This window comes from Rhodofomes roseus (assembly GCF_022264815.1).
Source record: "Rhodofomes roseus strain CIRM-BRFM 1785 chromosome Unknown C8Q71scaffold_20, whole genome shotgun sequence".
Taxonomy (NCBI): domain Eukaryota; kingdom Fungi; phylum Basidiomycota; class Agaricomycetes; order Polyporales; family Fomitopsidaceae; genus Rhodofomes; species Rhodofomes roseus.
Genome location: NW_025952976.1, coordinates 535,124 through 550,941, shown reverse-complemented (window position 1 = coordinate 550,941; position 15,818 = coordinate 535,124). Strand labels below are relative to the sequence as shown.

General features: G+C 55.6%; 6 protein-coding genes across 6 annotated transcripts; 4 read left to right on the top strand and 2 right to left on the bottom strand.

Annotated features, from left to right (window-relative positions):
* The first annotated feature begins 299 nt into the window (after nt 1-299).
* Nucleotides 300-2,454, top strand: C8Q71DRAFT_776213 (NAD-dependent formate dehydrogenase). Its single transcript, XM_047924645.1, has 6 exons — nt 300-629; nt 684-803; nt 861-914; nt 979-1,041; nt 1,346-1,843; nt 1,896-2,454. Exons 1-6 carry the CDS (start codon nt 534-536, stop codon nt 2,229-2,231), a joined length of 1,167 nt encoding a protein of 388 aa, XP_047775810.1. The 5' UTR covers nt 300-533; the 3' UTR covers nt 2,232-2,454.
* Nucleotides 2,455-2,815: 361 nt separating this feature from the next.
* On the top strand, nt 2,816-5,130 carry C8Q71DRAFT_250072 (uncharacterized protein). The gene is made up of 5 exons (XM_047917299.1): nt 2,816-2,939; nt 3,022-3,099; nt 3,159-3,201; nt 3,258-3,365; nt 3,430-5,130. The coding sequence occupies exons 1-5, from the start codon at nt 2,914-2,916 to the stop codon at nt 4,861-4,863; spliced, it is 1,689 nt and encodes a 562-aa protein (XP_047775809.1). The 5' UTR covers nt 2,816-2,913; the 3' UTR covers nt 4,864-5,130.
* Nucleotides 5,131-5,141: 11 nt separating this feature from the next.
* On the top strand, nt 5,142-5,544 carry C8Q71DRAFT_860795 (uncharacterized protein; the record flags this gene model as incomplete). The annotated part of the gene is made up of 2 exons (XM_047927830.1): nt 5,142-5,379; nt 5,459-5,544. The coding sequence occupies 2 exons, from the start codon at nt 5,142-5,144 to the stop codon at nt 5,542-5,544; spliced, it is 324 nt and encodes a 107-aa protein (XP_047775808.1).
* A 1,181-nt stretch (nt 5,545-6,725) lies between these two features.
* On the bottom strand, nt 6,726-10,631 carry C8Q71DRAFT_878937 (uncharacterized protein; the record flags this gene model as incomplete). Its single annotated transcript, XM_047928449.1, has 9 exons — nt 9,682-10,631; nt 9,183-9,633; nt 8,211-9,130; nt 7,667-8,167; nt 7,556-7,614; nt 7,383-7,505; nt 7,010-7,330; nt 6,908-6,957; nt 6,726-6,852 (listed from the first exon to the last, which is right to left on the bottom strand). Coding segments are annotated over exons 1-9 (3,048 nt in total), but the record flags the coding sequence as incomplete, so codon positions are not given.
* Nucleotides 10,362-13,510, bottom strand: C8Q71DRAFT_249890 (acetyl-CoA synthetase-like protein). The gene is made up of 21 exons (XM_047917298.1): nt 13,487-13,510; nt 13,329-13,425; nt 13,169-13,272; nt 13,011-13,114; nt 12,869-12,955; nt 12,803-12,816; nt 12,449-12,749; nt 12,380-12,398; nt 12,290-12,317; nt 12,197-12,236; nt 12,119-12,145; nt 11,993-12,062; nt 11,842-11,931; nt 11,638-11,777; nt 11,570-11,573; nt 11,280-11,519; nt 11,085-11,222; nt 11,007-11,034; nt 10,732-10,952; nt 10,612-10,671; nt 10,362-10,545 (listed from the first exon to the last, which is right to left on the bottom strand). The coding sequence occupies exons 2-20, from the start codon at nt 13,339-13,341 to the stop codon at nt 10,612-10,614; spliced, it is 1,728 nt and encodes a 575-aa protein (XP_047775806.1). The 5' UTR covers nt 13,342-13,425; nt 13,487-13,510; the 3' UTR covers nt 10,362-10,545.
* Nucleotides 13,511-14,493: 983 nt separating this feature from the next.
* Nucleotides 14,494-15,390, top strand: C8Q71DRAFT_713600 (uncharacterized protein; the record flags this gene model as incomplete). The annotated part of the gene is made up of 4 exons (XM_047920925.1): nt 14,494-14,816; nt 14,891-14,957; nt 15,013-15,169; nt 15,224-15,390. 4 exons carry the CDS (start codon nt 14,494-14,496, stop codon nt 15,388-15,390), a joined length of 714 nt encoding a protein of 237 aa, XP_047775805.1.
* Nucleotides 15,391-15,818: the final 428 nt, after the last annotated feature.

The following is a 15,818-nucleotide window of genomic DNA, read 5'->3' as shown; positions in this document are numbered from 1 at the left end:
GACCGCATTTCTGCGGTACATGCAGCCCTGACATGCCCGTGTGCGGTTGCAGTTGTCGCGACAATGGCGCGGTGAATTCGTCCTGAGCAGGTTCGTTCCCGAACAGGCGACACGGTCCTCACCGATGTAGTCCCAGTCTAGAAGGGGGCTCGGTGCGACTGTAGGGGAGGCCAGTGATGGGGATCCTTGGAGACGGATCGCCCGCTGCACGTTCCCGCCCGAGATGGGCGTCTGCACGCCGTGGGATCTTTCGCGACGAACCGGGAGTCCGGAAAGGGAAGGAGGCGCTGGGGTGGGATCACGGGACCGCGTCAGGCGTGATGCAATGGAGGGCGGCAGGGGGAAGCCGGGGACGGCGCGTGAGGTCATGGCCGTCCTCCTTCGCTCCGTCTAATCCTGGCCGGCTTCTGCACAAACCATGCGAACGCCTCGACCCCGTATAAAATGGGCCGCTCCGTGGAGCACCTCTGCCACAACGCCCTCCCTCCTCCGCCCACTTCCCCCACCAAATCTCATAGCTACTCGTCCAAGCCATGCTCAGCAGACTCGCCACCCGCTCGCTCGCGTCTTCGCGTCCGCTGGCTCGCTCCTTCGCGACGCCGCAGCAGTCATGGAGTCGGGGCATGAAGGTGAGATGTCCTACGTTGATGGCGCATATACGCGCTTGCTGACACGCTTCCAAGATCCTCGCTATCTTCTACAGCGGTGGTGAAGCTGCTAAGCAGGAGCCCCGTCTCCTGGGCACCACCGAGAACCAGCTGGGTATCCGCGACTGGCTCGAGTCTCAAGGTCACGAATACATCGTAAGTTTCTGTTGGCACCCGCGTACGCTCGCCGTCCCTGAACGCTACTCTCCGTAGGTCTCCGAGAGCAAGGAGGGCCCCAACAGCGACCTCGCTAAGCACATCGTCGATGTGAGTATACTCGCCTTCATCACCCTGCCTGATCCGACCCGCTGATCTGGTGGTGTATCTCCAGGCTGAAGTTGTGATCACGACGCCCTTCCATCCCGGCTACCTCACCCGTGACCTCCTGAACACGGTGAGTACAGCTTCTGCCGATATTATGCCGCATTTGCCTCCCTCCTCTGTCGAACGCATCGCCATTGCGAGTGCCCTGGCGCCGGCGAGGCTCGTGCAGATAGCGGATGCGGCATTTGCGCGACCGATGCATTGGCGGCTCTCCGCAATGCTAAAGCGTCTGCGACCTGGGGCCACCCATTTGGTCAAGATCGACGCTGCCCCAGAATGGAGCCGACGCGGCGGCCGGGGTACTTGAGGCTTGGGGCTTCTGGCAGGCCATCTGCGCTTCGAAGGACTTATACTGATGAGTTTGTCCCCTTTAGGCGAAGAACCTCAAGCTCTGTCTCACCGCCGGTGTCGGGTCTGACCACGTCGACCTCATTGCCGCCTCCGAGAAGAACATCGACGTCCTCGAGGTGACGGGCTCGAACGTGACCTCGGTCGCGGAGCACGTCGTGATGAACATCCTGCTCCTCGTGCGCAACTTCGTCCCCGCCCACGAGATGATCGAGCGCGGCGACTGGCAGGTGTCCGACATCGCGCGGGCCGCGTTCGACCTCGAGGGCAAGACGGTGGGCACGATCGGCGCAGGCCGCATCGGCTACCGCGTGCTCGAGCGTCTCACGCCGTTCGACACCAAGGAGCACCTGTACTACGACTTTGCGTCGCTCCCGGCGGAGGCGGAGAAGAAGGTGCGCGCGCGCCGCGTCGCGGACCTCAAGGATATGGTGTCGCAATGTGACGTCGTCACCGTCAATGCCCCGCTCCACGAGGGCACGCGCGGCCTCGTGAACGCCGACCTGCTCAAGCACTTCAAGAAGGTACGCCCCACGCCCACATCTATACGGTCATAACTGACCTACTTTCTTGCAGGGTGCGTACCTCGTCAACACCGCGCGTGGCGCGATCTGCGACCGTGATGCGGTGGCGGCCGCGCTGAAGAGCGGGCATCTCTCCGGGTACGCGGGCGACGTGTGGAACGTGCAGCCGGCGCCGAAGGACCACCCGTGGCGGACGATGAAGAACCCGCTCGGCGGCGGCAACGGCATGACGCCGCACTACTCGGGCACGACGCTCGACGCGCAGGCGCGCTACGCCGCGGGCACGAAGGCGATCCTCGAGAACTACTTCAAGGGCAAGGCGCAGAAGCCGGAGGACACGATCGTCAAGGACGGAAAGATCTTCAGCAAGGCGTACGGCGCGAAGTAGAGGGTGCCTGCGGGTTGCGAATGTGCAGGCCTCTAGAAGCAAGAGAGCCTGAGCCTGCGGACAAACATTCATACAGTGTATCATTATTTTAGCATGTTTCGCATAGCACTTGTATCAACTTTGTGAAACTCATTTGCCTTCGAACCACCGTCGCGAGAAACGGTCACGACTATCATGATATTCACGAACATATTGCCGACATACTTGGGAGCATATACCGAAGTCAGCTACGCCTAACGACCTGGTGAAAGGCTATGAAAGCGCATGTCTGTTCCTAGCTTTAGACGAACAAGCGCTTGACATCCAGGAATGGAAGGTTTTACTACGGGTGAGCCGAGTCCTTACACCGTTCAGTACATTCGAACCATATCCAAGTACTACCATCACCCAAACCACACCCTTCAACTTTTCTTGGCGATCGCACGCGCTAACTCGCTGAGCTCGCTAGATTGCAGAGACGCGATGTGCACTGCCACTAGTACTTAAGGCTGCCTTGGATCATGGGCGCGACAAAACTGGTGGTTGGAACTGAGGACGTTCGAGTCAGCCTGAGGACGCTTGCAGGCTGATGCGAGGCGCTAGCCAGCGGACGAGGCTGCCCAAGGATTGTGTGCGCGAGCTTACAGTGATCTGAACGTCCATTGTGCTCGGGACCAGATCTTCATGTCACGTCAAGGAACCGATGTTGTTGGGATTTCGGAGCATACAGTGAGTCTTGAGCCGCGTGTTTCCTGAGTCCTTGCCTGTGGACACAATGTAATGGATGTGTACTTACCATGATCCATGGTAGGTCGACGAGAAGTCATCAGGCCTCGAGCAGGGCGATAGGCCAACGGAGCCTCTGCATACACCAGAGGTCCAAGAGCAGGTAAGTGAACTACGTCTCCAGCTCCTACGAGTCACTGAGACCGTATTCATGTCACCTAGCCAGGGTCCACCCCATCCTATTAGCAGTTCCGAGCCTCTTTCAGTGAGTTGGCTCCCATTACATCTTTGCATGAGCGCAGTGTACTCATTGTCAAAAAGTCTGGTTTAAGCAAGGAAGCATGGAAAATATACGTCGATCGAGCGTCACAAGCGGACGAACATTCCTTCAAGGCATGGAATCTGCAGATGCACAATCGCATACTCTTCGTACGCTGCACTAGTGGTTATATTCGGTCGCCTGGATCCTGAACTGTTATGTTCTCATGTACAGGCGGCTCTGTTTTCAGCCGTGCTCGCTGCTTTCGTTCTCGAGTCATACCAGAATTTGCAGCCCGACCCCAATTCTGCCTCCGTGGATCTTCTCCAACAGATCCTTCCGACCCTACAGTCTAACGGCCGCCTCTCGCATGCAACTCTAAACACTTCCAGTGCCCCGGGCAATTTCCAACCCAGCAGCACCGACGTCTGCATCAATGCCTTGTGGTACGCAAGCTTGGTCATCAGCATTTCGACCGCCTTCCTAGCCATCCTGGCGAAGCAGTGGATATTCAATCTCAGCGAGGATTGGGAGCCGACACTCGTGATGAAGGGCCGCCAACGCTACTTCCTTCGCGAGAGTCGCGAGAGGTGGAAGCTCTCCTCCGTGTTATCTTGGCTGCCCGCCTTGCTGCACGTCTCGCTGTTGTTGTTCTTCGCGGGCCTTGCCATCTTCCTACAGTCTATCAACACAACCATCGCCATTGTGGGAGGATGCCTCATGGCCATCACCGTCTCGATCTACGTCGCCACGCACACAATATCGATGCTTGACTGCCGTAGCCCCTACAAGACATCGGTGACGACAGCACTGGTGACCGCTGTCCTCTCTGCGCTGATCGAGCTCCATTCCGTGATCTACACGTTTCACGCCAGGATCGTAACGGGTGTGGGCCTGTTTCACGAATGCTGCTGCAGACGGCGGCGCCATCGCAGTCAGAGCGATCTCGACCTCCCGCGGTCGGAGACTGACGACGCGGACACCGATATATTGATATTTATACGATCGGTCTCTGAGCATGCCCCACCGCAACCCATGGGCGACTTCTCGGACGTCCGTAGGGAGATGAAGGCAGCGTTCAAACAGCTCTTGGGCCGGTCCGCGAATCCACGCATCTGGGAGACTGACTATCTCCATCGAAAATGCGACGATATAAATGCCCATGTCCTTACTGACCTCATAAGACAAGGGGGCGACGGCCGACTGCTCACTAAGGAGCGGTGCCACTTCCCTTCTCTCCCCCGATACAGACGCCTTTTCATCGATGCTGGCGCGCTTTCCCTACTCTCCCATCCCCTCAGCTATTTGCCCGCCCACAACAGGGACAGGTCCCTTCCTCTGCGTCCAGCGGACAAGGCGGCGATGCTGAAACTCACGCAACTCTTGACGGAGGCTGATGGAGCTAGCCTCGCTCAGGTCGAAGGTGTGCCAGTTGGAACTCACGTAGATCCGCGGCCGCTCCCGTCGTCGGTAGTTGAGCTCATCGCTAATCTGCGGCTGTTGGCGACGAAGACGCGGTGCTCGTCGCTTGCATCTTGCGACTCATACTTCATGCCGGTCATTTCAAGCTATCCCCCGCGATCAGTATTGGGGCGCATGTCATTCCCTTCCTTCGTCGCCTACTCCACTGGCACAAAGAACCACCCAATATCCGACATGATTGGTTAGCATCTATCGTCAGTACGGTGATACTCTTCGGGATGCTCAGGCGCATGCCGACGGCTCCTGGCACGCTGGAGGCACGGAGGCAGCAGAGGACAGACTGCCCAGGTCCAACTACAGGCTTGGTATACGCTGGAGCTTCTGGCAGAGACGACGCTCGCGAGTCCGTCCCTAGACTCCCAAACGCAGTGGCAGCTTTGCTGGGGAATGTGGCTCATGTCACAACCTACCCTACTATCATTTGTTCCCCCCACTGCTCTTATCCCCCATGTTGGGAAACGAAGATGGCTCTCACAAAGGCGCTCCCCCAGTTGCTCGTCATACGTGCTGGTCATTGCGCTTCCCTGTGTGCGACGCTCGCCCTGATGGAGAACCTGCTGTCGGATGAACAAGTCAATCCGTATGCTCCCGCTCAATGGGATGGTAGCAAGCAACTCAAGAAGGGGTTGATCGACAAATATTCAGCCTTCTTGCACGATTTTCTCTCCGAGTTGCCCGTACTCGCGAACCTCGTCCTGGCTGGTCCGTAACCTCAAAGCACTAGTTCGCATATCCGCATGGCTCAGTTCCCACCATCTTTGCACCGACCAGAACGACATAGTCCACACAACTCTGGAGATCGTGTTGCGGGCCTGGGAGCACATGCGAGGCAGCACGACCAGCCGCGAACTTGATAAATTGTGCTGAATTGCGTGTGTCACTGCATGCCAATTCGCCGTGCTTCACGTGAAGGCAAGACATGCACCTCGCCCTTTGGAAATCCGCTTTGCTTTCTTCGACGACCGGCCGCCTCAGACCTTGGCAACTGAGCTCAGTCTTTCTCTGCTGGATGTACTTGCATGGGGTGATCAGACGCAGCTTGTTCGTACCTTCGCTACACTATCACACCTCCACGCGGATGATGTGAATGAAGCAGGAGAGACAGAGGCAACCAGTGCGCGCAAGACCCTGTTCGAGTGTCTGCAGGACTCGGCACTTCCTCTTGAAAGGTTATCCATATCATTTCGACAACATGTGTGCCACGACGCCGCTCTGACAGCACTGGGCCTTCTTAGGCCAGACGGTGGCCAAGGTTCCGACGTGTAACGACCTAGAAGTATATATCATCTTCGCGTCTATACACGTATATTCTGTACTCATACAGAATGTTATAGAATTAACAAGAATGTTCTACGTCTACCTAGCAGTCGCTAGCACCGCAGTATCAAGGCTGTGATGAGCGCCAAAGCGATCTACCTAACAGTATATAAGGGAGAGACGAGCAAGAGGAACGCTACGCTTTGCTGGGCAAAGGTCTCTCCCCTCTCTTCTCTCTTTCTCTCAAACTCTCTCTCTCGTCTCTCTTCCTCCCTTCGCGCGCTCCTCTCGTGTTACCACTCGTTATGCTAACGTAGTTGGTAATACATCCCTTGTTCAACCGAACCTAACCCTACGGCCCGATCAGCCGTCCTGTCGAGTGTAACCTGAGTGATTGAACCTTACCAACGTACAAGGCCTAACCCAGTCTTGTTACACGATGGATCATGTCGTTGACTTCTCTGCGATGTACGAAATACGCAAAATGTACAGGTTATTGATTGCAATGACGAGATGTGTATGCTAGCTACATTACAATGATGATGCATGACAAAGTACTGCGGATAGTGCGACATAACGTATGAGTAGGATGAGCAAGACTTTTATACATCGCGGATTGACGTCCGCCCGACGTGCATGAAAGCATACATAGACAGGAACGAAGACATGCACGCAGCACCACAATTGAATCCAATGGTCCATGAGAAGATCGAGTAAGATGGAGGCTCGCGGAGGCGCAGTCCTGGAAATGACAGCAGCAAGAAGCAGCATCGCTAGCGGTGATTGCGAACGAGTTCTTCCAGCTCCTCAACAACTTGCGTCATCGTCGGACGCTCGTTGGGTTCGTGAGCCCACATCCGCTCCATAAGATCGACAATCTCAGGGCACCAATGTTTTCGCAAACCGCTGATAGAAGGCCTGCGTCGAAACGATGTAAGTACATTGTCACTTTCAGAACTAACCACACTCGTACCTTTGTCGCTTATGGCCTACGATATCATAGATGGCATGTTCATTCATACCCTACGCGGAAAATTTAATCTCAACATCTGAAAGTTGTATAGCACGAACGTACCTCCCAAGGGAACTTCTTGTTCGGTACATGCCACTGGAGCATCTCCCAGTACACCATCGCGCAAGAGAAGACGTCAACCTTGTGGTTGTACTTCGGATGCGGGTGCCAGAGCTCGGGGGCTTGCCAATTGACTGTCCCGACTAGACTGCGAACCATTGACCGGGTGGACTGCTTGACCTTGGCCAACCCGAAGTCCGTGATCTTGGCGATACCCTTGGAGGTGATAAGGATGTTCGACGATTTGCAGTCTCTATGGATGATCGACGGCTTCCTGGTATGTAGATACTCCAGCCCTTGAGCGATATCGAGCATGATAGAGAGCTAAACCAGCGCGTTCGTATCAGTGTACACGTCCAGAGAGGGGTGTACTTACTACTCTATACAATGAAGGAGGATTGACGTTGCGGACGTAGTCGAACAGATCACCATTGGAGCAAAGCTCGCTGACGATCATGACAGGAGTTTCCTTCGTGTTCTCCGGAATGCTCACACCGAGCTGTCCGACGCATCAGCCGACAGTCAGAAGACAAAACGTGCATCACGTACGAATTTGACGATGTTCGGATGGTCAAAATCGCCCAGTAGCTTCAGCTCCTTGATGTCCACTACACGATGGTCAGAATGCAGCTTGCTTGCGACGCTGGAGGCAATACTCACTCTCACTCAGTTGCCCACGGAATTCAGCGATGGCGACCCTGCGGCCCTTGAACTTGCCGATGAAAACATCCTTGAAACCACCGCTACCGATCTTCTCGAGCTTCGTCAACTTGTCTGGAGGGATCTCCCTATCCTCCAACCCCAAGCTTTCGAGATCGAGCTCCAACTCTGGCTCGTTGGCCTTCGTCCGCTCAGAAACAGGCGGCGTCCGAGGCTCATCGAGGTGGACACGGTCCGAGCGATCAAGCACGGGCGGCGTCTGGCTTGCGCTCTTGCTTTTGCGTTTGCCATTTGCACGAGGTCTCGTGGTGGAGGGTGGTCGTACAGTGCGCGTCGATGATGGCGAGCTATAGTGCCTCTCTCGCCATTGCAGAAGCGCCTCGGCAAGCTGTGGCTTGGTACCAGTCGCCTCGATATCGCGAGTCTCGCACAGCCGTACGAGGTCATCGCGTCGAAGGCGAACGAGCGTCTTCGTGGTCGCGATAGTGAGATCAACTGAGACTGGTCAGATCAACATACCTTCGCACACAGAAGAAATACGCACTGTCATCATCTATCGGCTCTGCGTTCTCCTCACCCTCTTCAACTTCGCCCTCTGCATCGATGTCGATTTCCGCGGATGAGTCATGATAGTCCTCATCCTCTTCGTCGTCTTCGTCGTCCTCATCTTCATCACCGATAGACTCCTCGTCTTCCTCGCCGACCACCTTGCCGCTGCGCAGGACACGGGCTTCGACAGGAGGCTCCTCCTCAACCGACTGGTCACCCGCAACGGTACTCTCGTCGTCCTCACTGCCCTCTTGCTCGCCGTCGATACTCTCCTCTACATCCTCATCCGCGCTCTGCTCGTCATCACCATCGCTAGGTGGTGTATGCGTCTGGATCCGCCGTGGTCGTAGGCGCCGCTTTACAGGAGTCCGCTTAACGTTAGCTTGAGGTGTTGATAACGGTGATGGCGACGCTAGTTGGTCTTCCTCCTCCTGTTCAACATCACTCTCTAGCTGGTCCTGATCCTCCTCATCTTCGTCGTCACGCTCGGCCAACGAACCAACGTTTTGTTTTGCCCTCCGCATAGGCGTGACCCTTTTGCTGGCATCGGGAGCATCGTCGTCCGCCCTCTCCTTTCCCTTGCGGCTCACCACTTTTGTCCTCTCCCCCTTGCTTCGCAAGCGCCGTGGGCTCGGCGACGTAGCAGCGATAGACTCCTCGATCTCGGTCAAGTCGGTCAGATCGCTCTCGTCCTCAAGTGCAGTCGTCCCGCTGACTTGCACATCCTCGCTGAACCCCACCTGCTTGCCCTTGCCCTTGCCTTTGCCATGGCTAGACGAAGATGAAGGCGTGGGCGACTTCTCCTCGTTCGACGACTTGCGACTACGCAACCGCGTAACGGGTGGTGATGGAAGGGATGCAGCGGCCGACGAAGTAGGAGAAGATCGGATTGAGCTAGCATTGCTCATCCCTCGCCTTTCGACAGAAGACTCAGACGACAAGTCACAAGGATGGATAATACACTTACCTCCGAGTCGAAGGGCCTCCAGTACGTATGGTGCCAACGATACCACTGTACTTGGAGCGTTTCGCAGCGTAAGCGTCGGGGTCAATCTGACCCAATGAAAGACATCTATCCGAGGGCCGTGCTCGCGAGCTGTGGCTGAGGTCGGCCATGGTCGCCCGCCTCCTGAGTCCATGTCGTGTACGACCAGTAAAATCTGTCTCCTCCCCTCCGGCAACGTTCCCACCATCGGAAGAATAATCGCTAGAACCACTGTCGATAGCGGTGGGAGGTGAGGAAGGTGGTAGCTCCGCAACGTCATCACGGGCGGCAATGATACAGTCGACAATTTCAGGCTTCGTTAGGAGCTCCGCATCGTCCGAGAGGCCAGCAGCAGTGTAGAGACGAACAAGTTCATCTTTACGCAGACGCAGAAGTTGCCGAGGGTGGGCCTCGTTGATAAGAAAATTGTCGGCTGAAAAGGGGTTAGAACCGACAATGCACGATAAACACATTTGCTCACATGAATCCGCGTCCTGTTCATCCTCGGAGTTGTCCGAAGCTTCCCAACGAGACTGATCGTCCACGTCCATACCGCTGGTGACTTCATCGTCGCTTGAGTCGTGTGTAGCTTTACGCCGTTTAACCCTACTGCCGCGCAAAATTCGTCCGCTGGCTGTGTTCTCAGCCCCGCTCACGGCGCGTTTCCGCTTCGTCCCGACAAGAGTACGGTGATAAGTGTCAATCTCATGGCGCATACTGTCCTTCTCGCCGAACGAGCGCGAAGGCAACCTGCGCAGATTGAACTGTAACGGGATCAACACTTGGCGCTGAGATTGGGGAGGCGAGCTGGATGGGCCTCGACTGTGAGAACTGGAGCTGGGGGAGATATAAGGGTTGGCGTAGGTGATGCGTCTGCGAGAAGTAATAGCGCGTCGCGTCTTGAGGTTCTTGCGAACAAGATGAGCGGCCTCTGGCACGGAAGTCACTCTGTGATGTACGCGCTGCCGTTGGGCCATACCCGCGGGTTACGACGAGTCGAACTTGACTTGGAATTAGGGTTGCCCGAGAGCCACGTTGAGAGCCAGACTAACACCAGGAATGAGTCGCGCGTGGCAGCAGGTGGCCAGGAGCAAGGGTTCGTCGTCGTGTCGAATGTCGTCGTCGTCGTCGCTGACGCCGGGATGGTTTGGAACAAGAAACAGCAGCCAAAGACGTATAAACAGGGCGCCACACTCCGGCGCTTCCGGTCACGCGTAGCCACGGTCACGCTCTCGGCACGTGCGCGTTACTCGGCGCGAAACTTCAAACCGTCGCCGGACTTGCCACACCAACATTTGCGATTAAACTGCGCTGACGCTCCAGCTTGTGGGTCTCTCATACATCTCTTGCAATTTTTAATGAGACGAGTATAATGCACGACACATGTTTGGTATATCGTCCGTCAACTTACTCAGAGCTTTGCCACTGTCTTGCGCAGAGCCACCTTCTGAATCTTCCCGGTCGAGGTTTTCTAGGCGCATCCTCTGCGTCAGGACCTCTTTCTCGCGTCGTAAGCATAAGAGAGACTCACGGGCAAATCGTCAACGACAGAGACCCACTCAGGACACGCGAAGCCAGGTAGACGAGTACGCGCGTGCTTCCTCAATGCCTCCTCGAAGTCTTTGTGCCGACCTTTCCACTTTGATGCGCGTTGAGGATGTAGTATCACGAACGCCATTGGGCGCTCACTCCATCGCGGATGAGGCCGAGCGACCACAGCCACTTCCAAGACGTCGGGGTGACTTGCAAGCTCTGCAAGTTCAATGATCGGTGAGACTCTCGTTCAATGAATGGTGTTCGACTCACCTTGCTCTATCGCGAGGCTCGACGCGTTCTTCATCCAGGTTACACCTCAGACATACGCATGAGAAGCACTCAGCTCACCTCGCCACCGGAAATGATGATGTCCTTGCTCCTATCTTGAATAGAGATGTAACCGTCAGGGTACCACACTGCCAAGTCACCGGTGCCGAAGTGCCCGCCACGGAATGCCTTCTTTGTTGCATCTGGATCTCTAAAGTACTGTGCCACACGGATCTGCCTGTTAGCTCTGCTCATGCGAAGTCCACCAGGCCATACCTCCTTCATCACGATGTTTCCGCGCACGACGATTTCTCCTACAGTCTTCCCGTCCTTCGGTACGTCGACGAGCTCCGTGTCCGCATACGGGTCTTCGCCTTCCTTGAGGGTGTAAACGACACGAACTTCGTCCGAAGTCGCGAACGCGAGCCCCTGCCGCGCCATCTGTCGTGCGCGGTCGTCCGCGGAGATGGATCCCCATGATGGCTGGTCATAACAACGAGTAAAGGGGCCATATGTCTAGCCAGGTTCGTTGAGGGCATGAAAATCACGACACTCATGTTCCATACCTCACTGTCAATTTCATGGACATACTGTGAGTAGGGTGGTTTTGCGAACGAAGTCGATGATGACTTACGTCAATCCATAGACATGCACCGGTCGGAAGTTCCTCCTCTCCATCTCGCCTAGCAGATGCGCTGTCGGCGCCGACCCTGCTATGATCGCTACCACGGGCTTGTCGAGGACTCTGGCTTGCGGTGCGTTCACCAGTCCGATCTGAGCCGTGGAGGGCGCGACTAAACACTTTGTAGAAGGCCCCGAGACGGACCGGAACACATACCTGAACAGTCGGGGCTCCGCAATAGTGCGTAACTCCCGAGTGCAGGAGATGGTTCCAGATGAGGGGGTACGATACCGTTCGTAGCGTGATCTGCATTGCATCTTAGTTTCAGTTGACCCTGGCGTATGCCGTGTTGTGGACTTGAGCTGACCTGCAACGCAGAAGCGAAAGTTATCGCCCAGGGATACGTCCAGCCGCTAGCATGGAACATGGGTAAGATCCTTCGGAACACGTTAGATCATGATAAGCCCGTTTGTGAGGAGCAAATGACGCGTACCAGAGGTACGTCGAGTCGCGATTCATCCTGCGAAAGTGTTAGGCATACATTTGATAGCAGTATTGATGCTCGGCTTACCCCGTCTCATAAGCGTTCGCGATTGCCGCCAGATACGATCCTGAGCGGTAATTATCTCAGCGGGATACTGCGTTATTACAAGGATTGAGATACCTCGCGGAGTCGTGATGACGCCTTTGGGCTGTTTACGGGACGGTGAGTCACTGCAGGAGCTTACAAGGTTCACAGTATATAACTACTCACTCGACCCGTTGTCCCTGAGCTGTACAAACGCATAAGTTCTCTGCTCTTCATGAATTCAAGCATACTCACGTGTAACAGAGCACAGCCGGGGCGTCCTCATCCACCTCCCACTCCAAGCCAGACCAGCCTCTCTCTCCGCTGAACCTCCTCCCGGCACTCAGGAAGTCCTCGTATGGGTCTCCAGGTTTGCCCGTATCGTTCGCTACGATCACTCGTGCTTTCGTCCCCTCCACCAGGTGGACGCACTCATGGTCCACCAGGATCACCTTGGCACCGCTGTGCTCGAGTATGTATGCAACTTCTTGCTGCGTCAGACGCGTGTTAATGGGGCATATTACAGCTCGAGCAGCAAGCACGCCCTGGTGCGCGTCTGCGGGTGCATGCTCAGGGGTAAGTAGCGAGGCTTAAGCTCGATCTACGCACCGGCTATGAGCGGTCTGTACGCTCGTCAGAAATTTGCCTGTCTGGCGGTGAACGCAGCGGACTTACGAATTCGGAGCGATGACCGCGACGCGATCGCCAGGCTGTATGCCAGCTTGAATGAGAGCATAGGCCAGGTTCTGCACGCGCTGCGCCCTGCGTGGCAGTCTCAGGAAATGAACTAACCTCGGACCCGCCTATGAGGGCTCACCAGACTTCGTAAGAATAGAATACAGGGTGTGAGACGTCCGGATGCGCTATTGCAAGTTTGCGCGGGTACTTCTGTGCGGCTTTCAGTAGGAAGATTAGAGGGTTCTGCCGCGGCTCGCAAATAAGCTTCTGACATCTGGGACACTGACATATGCATACCAATGGTTGCCTATGAACGGGGACACCTGGAGGAAGCACGGGCCTGTAATTCACTCCTGGTGGTGGGATGCTTTCTGGCGTAGGATGGAACGACTTCATGTCCTCTACATAGCCGGTGCTTTGAGTTCCAAGAGGCAGCCTTCTCGAAGTACAAACACACCTTTGAGCCCCATCTCGACGACTTCCGCTGCCTGAATTGTTCGTAGTACAGAGCAGTGCGGCTGGGCTTGGGCGCTATTCAATGCGGGGCCCCGCACCTGAGCAATGGAGGTGCGGGGTCATCATCCGACTAATAAAGGGTGAAAGAGGGCGCCGGACTTGTCCATTTCAGGCACCGGATGTCCCTGAAGCCCTCGGACGTGAGTTTGAAGCTTGACTATTCGGTGTACCGGTATCCTCAGCTCCCGACATACGACGCCGACGCCTGCTTCCTCTTGCGATGTGTCCGAAATGCCCTCGTACGACGGTGGCAATGCATGTGCTTGCGGGCGAGTGGGGTTGTGTATACCCGCGCTAACGCCGGCGCGGGGACCGCGTTTGGTGCCGTACGTACCACATGATCCTGATGGTGTTCAGTATCGTGTCACGATCAGTGAGCAGTACTTATGTATTTTGGCTTCCGAAGACTCGTCGCGCAGTGCTTGCGTCTTATAGAACCTCAAAGCGGGCCTGGAGCAGACGTTGACCGAGCGTTCTGAGGGAAATCACAACCTGCGCCTCTGATTACGGCCTAGAAGAGAGCTGGTCACGAGCATGCTCGTCTGAAAGAGTGAACAAAGGACGTACCCGAATAGGAAGGTCTATAAAAGGCCATGAGCGCCCGGCCAGCTGTCTGTTACTCACGTTCCCGATGCTTATTGTTTCGCGCTGCGACATATATACCTGCCCATAGTCCGTCGTTTTGGGCTCCTGAATACGCGAACATCCCCATTGTCCTCGCCACCGACCCCGAAAACCCGCCCGCAACCCGTCGGCCCAGAAAAAGGGCAGAAAATGTTCTATTCGCTGAATGATTATCGAGGACAAAGAAGTCTGTATGGAACTGATTAATTATCGGATCGGCCATTCTATCCATTGTAAGCACTGTGTTTGTGCTTCAATAAGGCAACTCCGTATGGTCGACCCTCGCTTACCCTTACGCAGAAAGGTCCCGGGTCCATGCTCGGATACAGCTCTGTTCGCATGGGTCCCCTTCATTATCTCAGTATATAGGGCCTGGTCGGCACGTTATGCAACTCTGAGCGAACCCGCACGCTGTTCACTACTTTGCACGCACCCTGCCCCCATCGTCCACCGTCACCCCGTACCCTGCGCTTGGCATCGACATGCTATTCCACTTCGCGTCTTCGGACGTGTACGAAACCACGATCATCGACAGTGCCACCGGGGTGGTAGCGTTTCGGACCACCACTTGCCGCCCTCAGCGCCAGCGTTCCGGGACATGGTCCAGTGAGAGTACGGCGAGCTCGAGCAGCAGTTCACGTGTCGACGTCGCTAGCGACCAGCATATCACGTTTATCGAAGATGGCGAGGGCCGCATAGTCGCGGAGATCACTTGGAAGGGGGCGACCGCCTCCCACATCCGTATAGGGGACAATGAGATCAACGGGACGATTGAGCTCTTCGACTCTGCGTTCGTGAAGATACTGTGAGTCTCCATCACTGCGAATCCCCTTCGAAGCCCGGTCTGTAGTTGTTCTGACCTGTACGTCGACTCGACAGTCCCGACGAAACTTTGCTGCCGACTCGCTACGAGCACACATGGCGCATGACTCCAGACAGCCTTTCGGTACGTCAATCTGCCACGCCATATGTTGTGACCTTAGATGCTCACGCGCGTGTAGCTGCTGGACGACGATGATGAGGTCATTGGCGGCCTATATCAAAATCACGTATACCTGCCTGATGAGCAGAAGTTGGCGCCTGCGATTTCATCGCGCGCGGGCCGGGACTACTTGGATCTGGGGAACCTCCCCGACAATGAAATGCTGGAGATGCTCAGTAAGTCGCGCTTGGTTAGGATCGTAATCATGCCTTGACCTGTCGGTATCACAGTATGCTACTTGCTTCTAAGCAGCCTCCGTGAACGCATGTACAGCATCACGAAGTATGTCTACGGATCCGGGCAAAAGAAGAGCTCGCTGTCTCGCATCGGTCGCCGCGCAAAGCGAAGCTTCGTCAACCTACGCAACACCCTCCGCCGCACCTCAGCCCCGTCATGAACCGTCTCCATTCGAGATTCGCATCCCGCTGTTGGACACATGACTACCTTCGTTCTCCGTCCGACCGCGTTGACTTTGGCCTTTGGTTGCTATCATTATTTCTATTTTCTTTGTTGCATATTACGACTCGCAGGCGTTGTGCGCTTTAGAGCCTCGCCCGTCACGCTCCCTCACGAATCATGTCGTCGAATTCGCTTTCTCGTCGCTCTCACATCGCATGCTATCAGATGCTAACCACACGCTCTCTTGCTCATGGTGTACAATGCAATCAATGTACAATACGTGACACATTGGCTTCAATTGAATGGAACTGCGGACGACAGTCCCAGTACTTGGTCACTCCATGTGCATGGCTCTGAGATGCCAGGCGTTTCCGACAGTCGTGAGCAACATAGTCATTCTACAGACCAATAAGAGATAATACTGTT

Bases quoted from the DNA above. Each gene is read 5' to 3' on its own strand.
- C8Q71DRAFT_776213 (XM_047924645.1), top strand. From the start codon at position 534: ATGCTCAGCAGACTCGCCACCCGCTCGCTCGCGTCTTCGCGTCCGCTG. The intron at 915-978 runs GTGAGTATACTC...GTGTATCTCCAG, and splicing joins TCGCTAAGCACATCGTCGAT to GCTGAAGTTGTGATCACGAC. The intron at 1,042-1,345 runs GTGAGTACAGCT...TGTCCCCTTTAG, and splicing joins CCCGTGACCTCCTGAACACG to GCGAAGAACCTCAAGCTCTG.
- C8Q71DRAFT_250072 (XM_047917299.1), top strand. From the start codon at position 2,914: ATGTTGTTGGGATTTCGGAGCATACA. The intron at 3,100-3,158 runs GTAAGTGAACTA...CATGTCACCTAG, and splicing joins CACCAGAGGTCCAAGAGCAG to CCAGGGTCCACCCCATCCTA. The intron at 3,366-3,429 runs GTACGCTGCACT...TCTCATGTACAG, and splicing joins TGCACAATCGCATACTCTTC to GCGGCTCTGTTTTCAGCCGT.
- C8Q71DRAFT_249890 (XM_047917298.1), bottom strand. The intron at 12,237-12,289 runs GTATCTCAATCC...ATTACCGCTCAG, and splicing joins CGTCATCACGACTCCGCGAG to GATCGTATCTGGCGGCAATC. The intron at 11,223-11,279 runs GTATGGCCTGGT...CGTGTGGCACAG, and splicing joins GAAACATCGTGATGAAGGAG to TACTTTAGAGATCCAGATGC.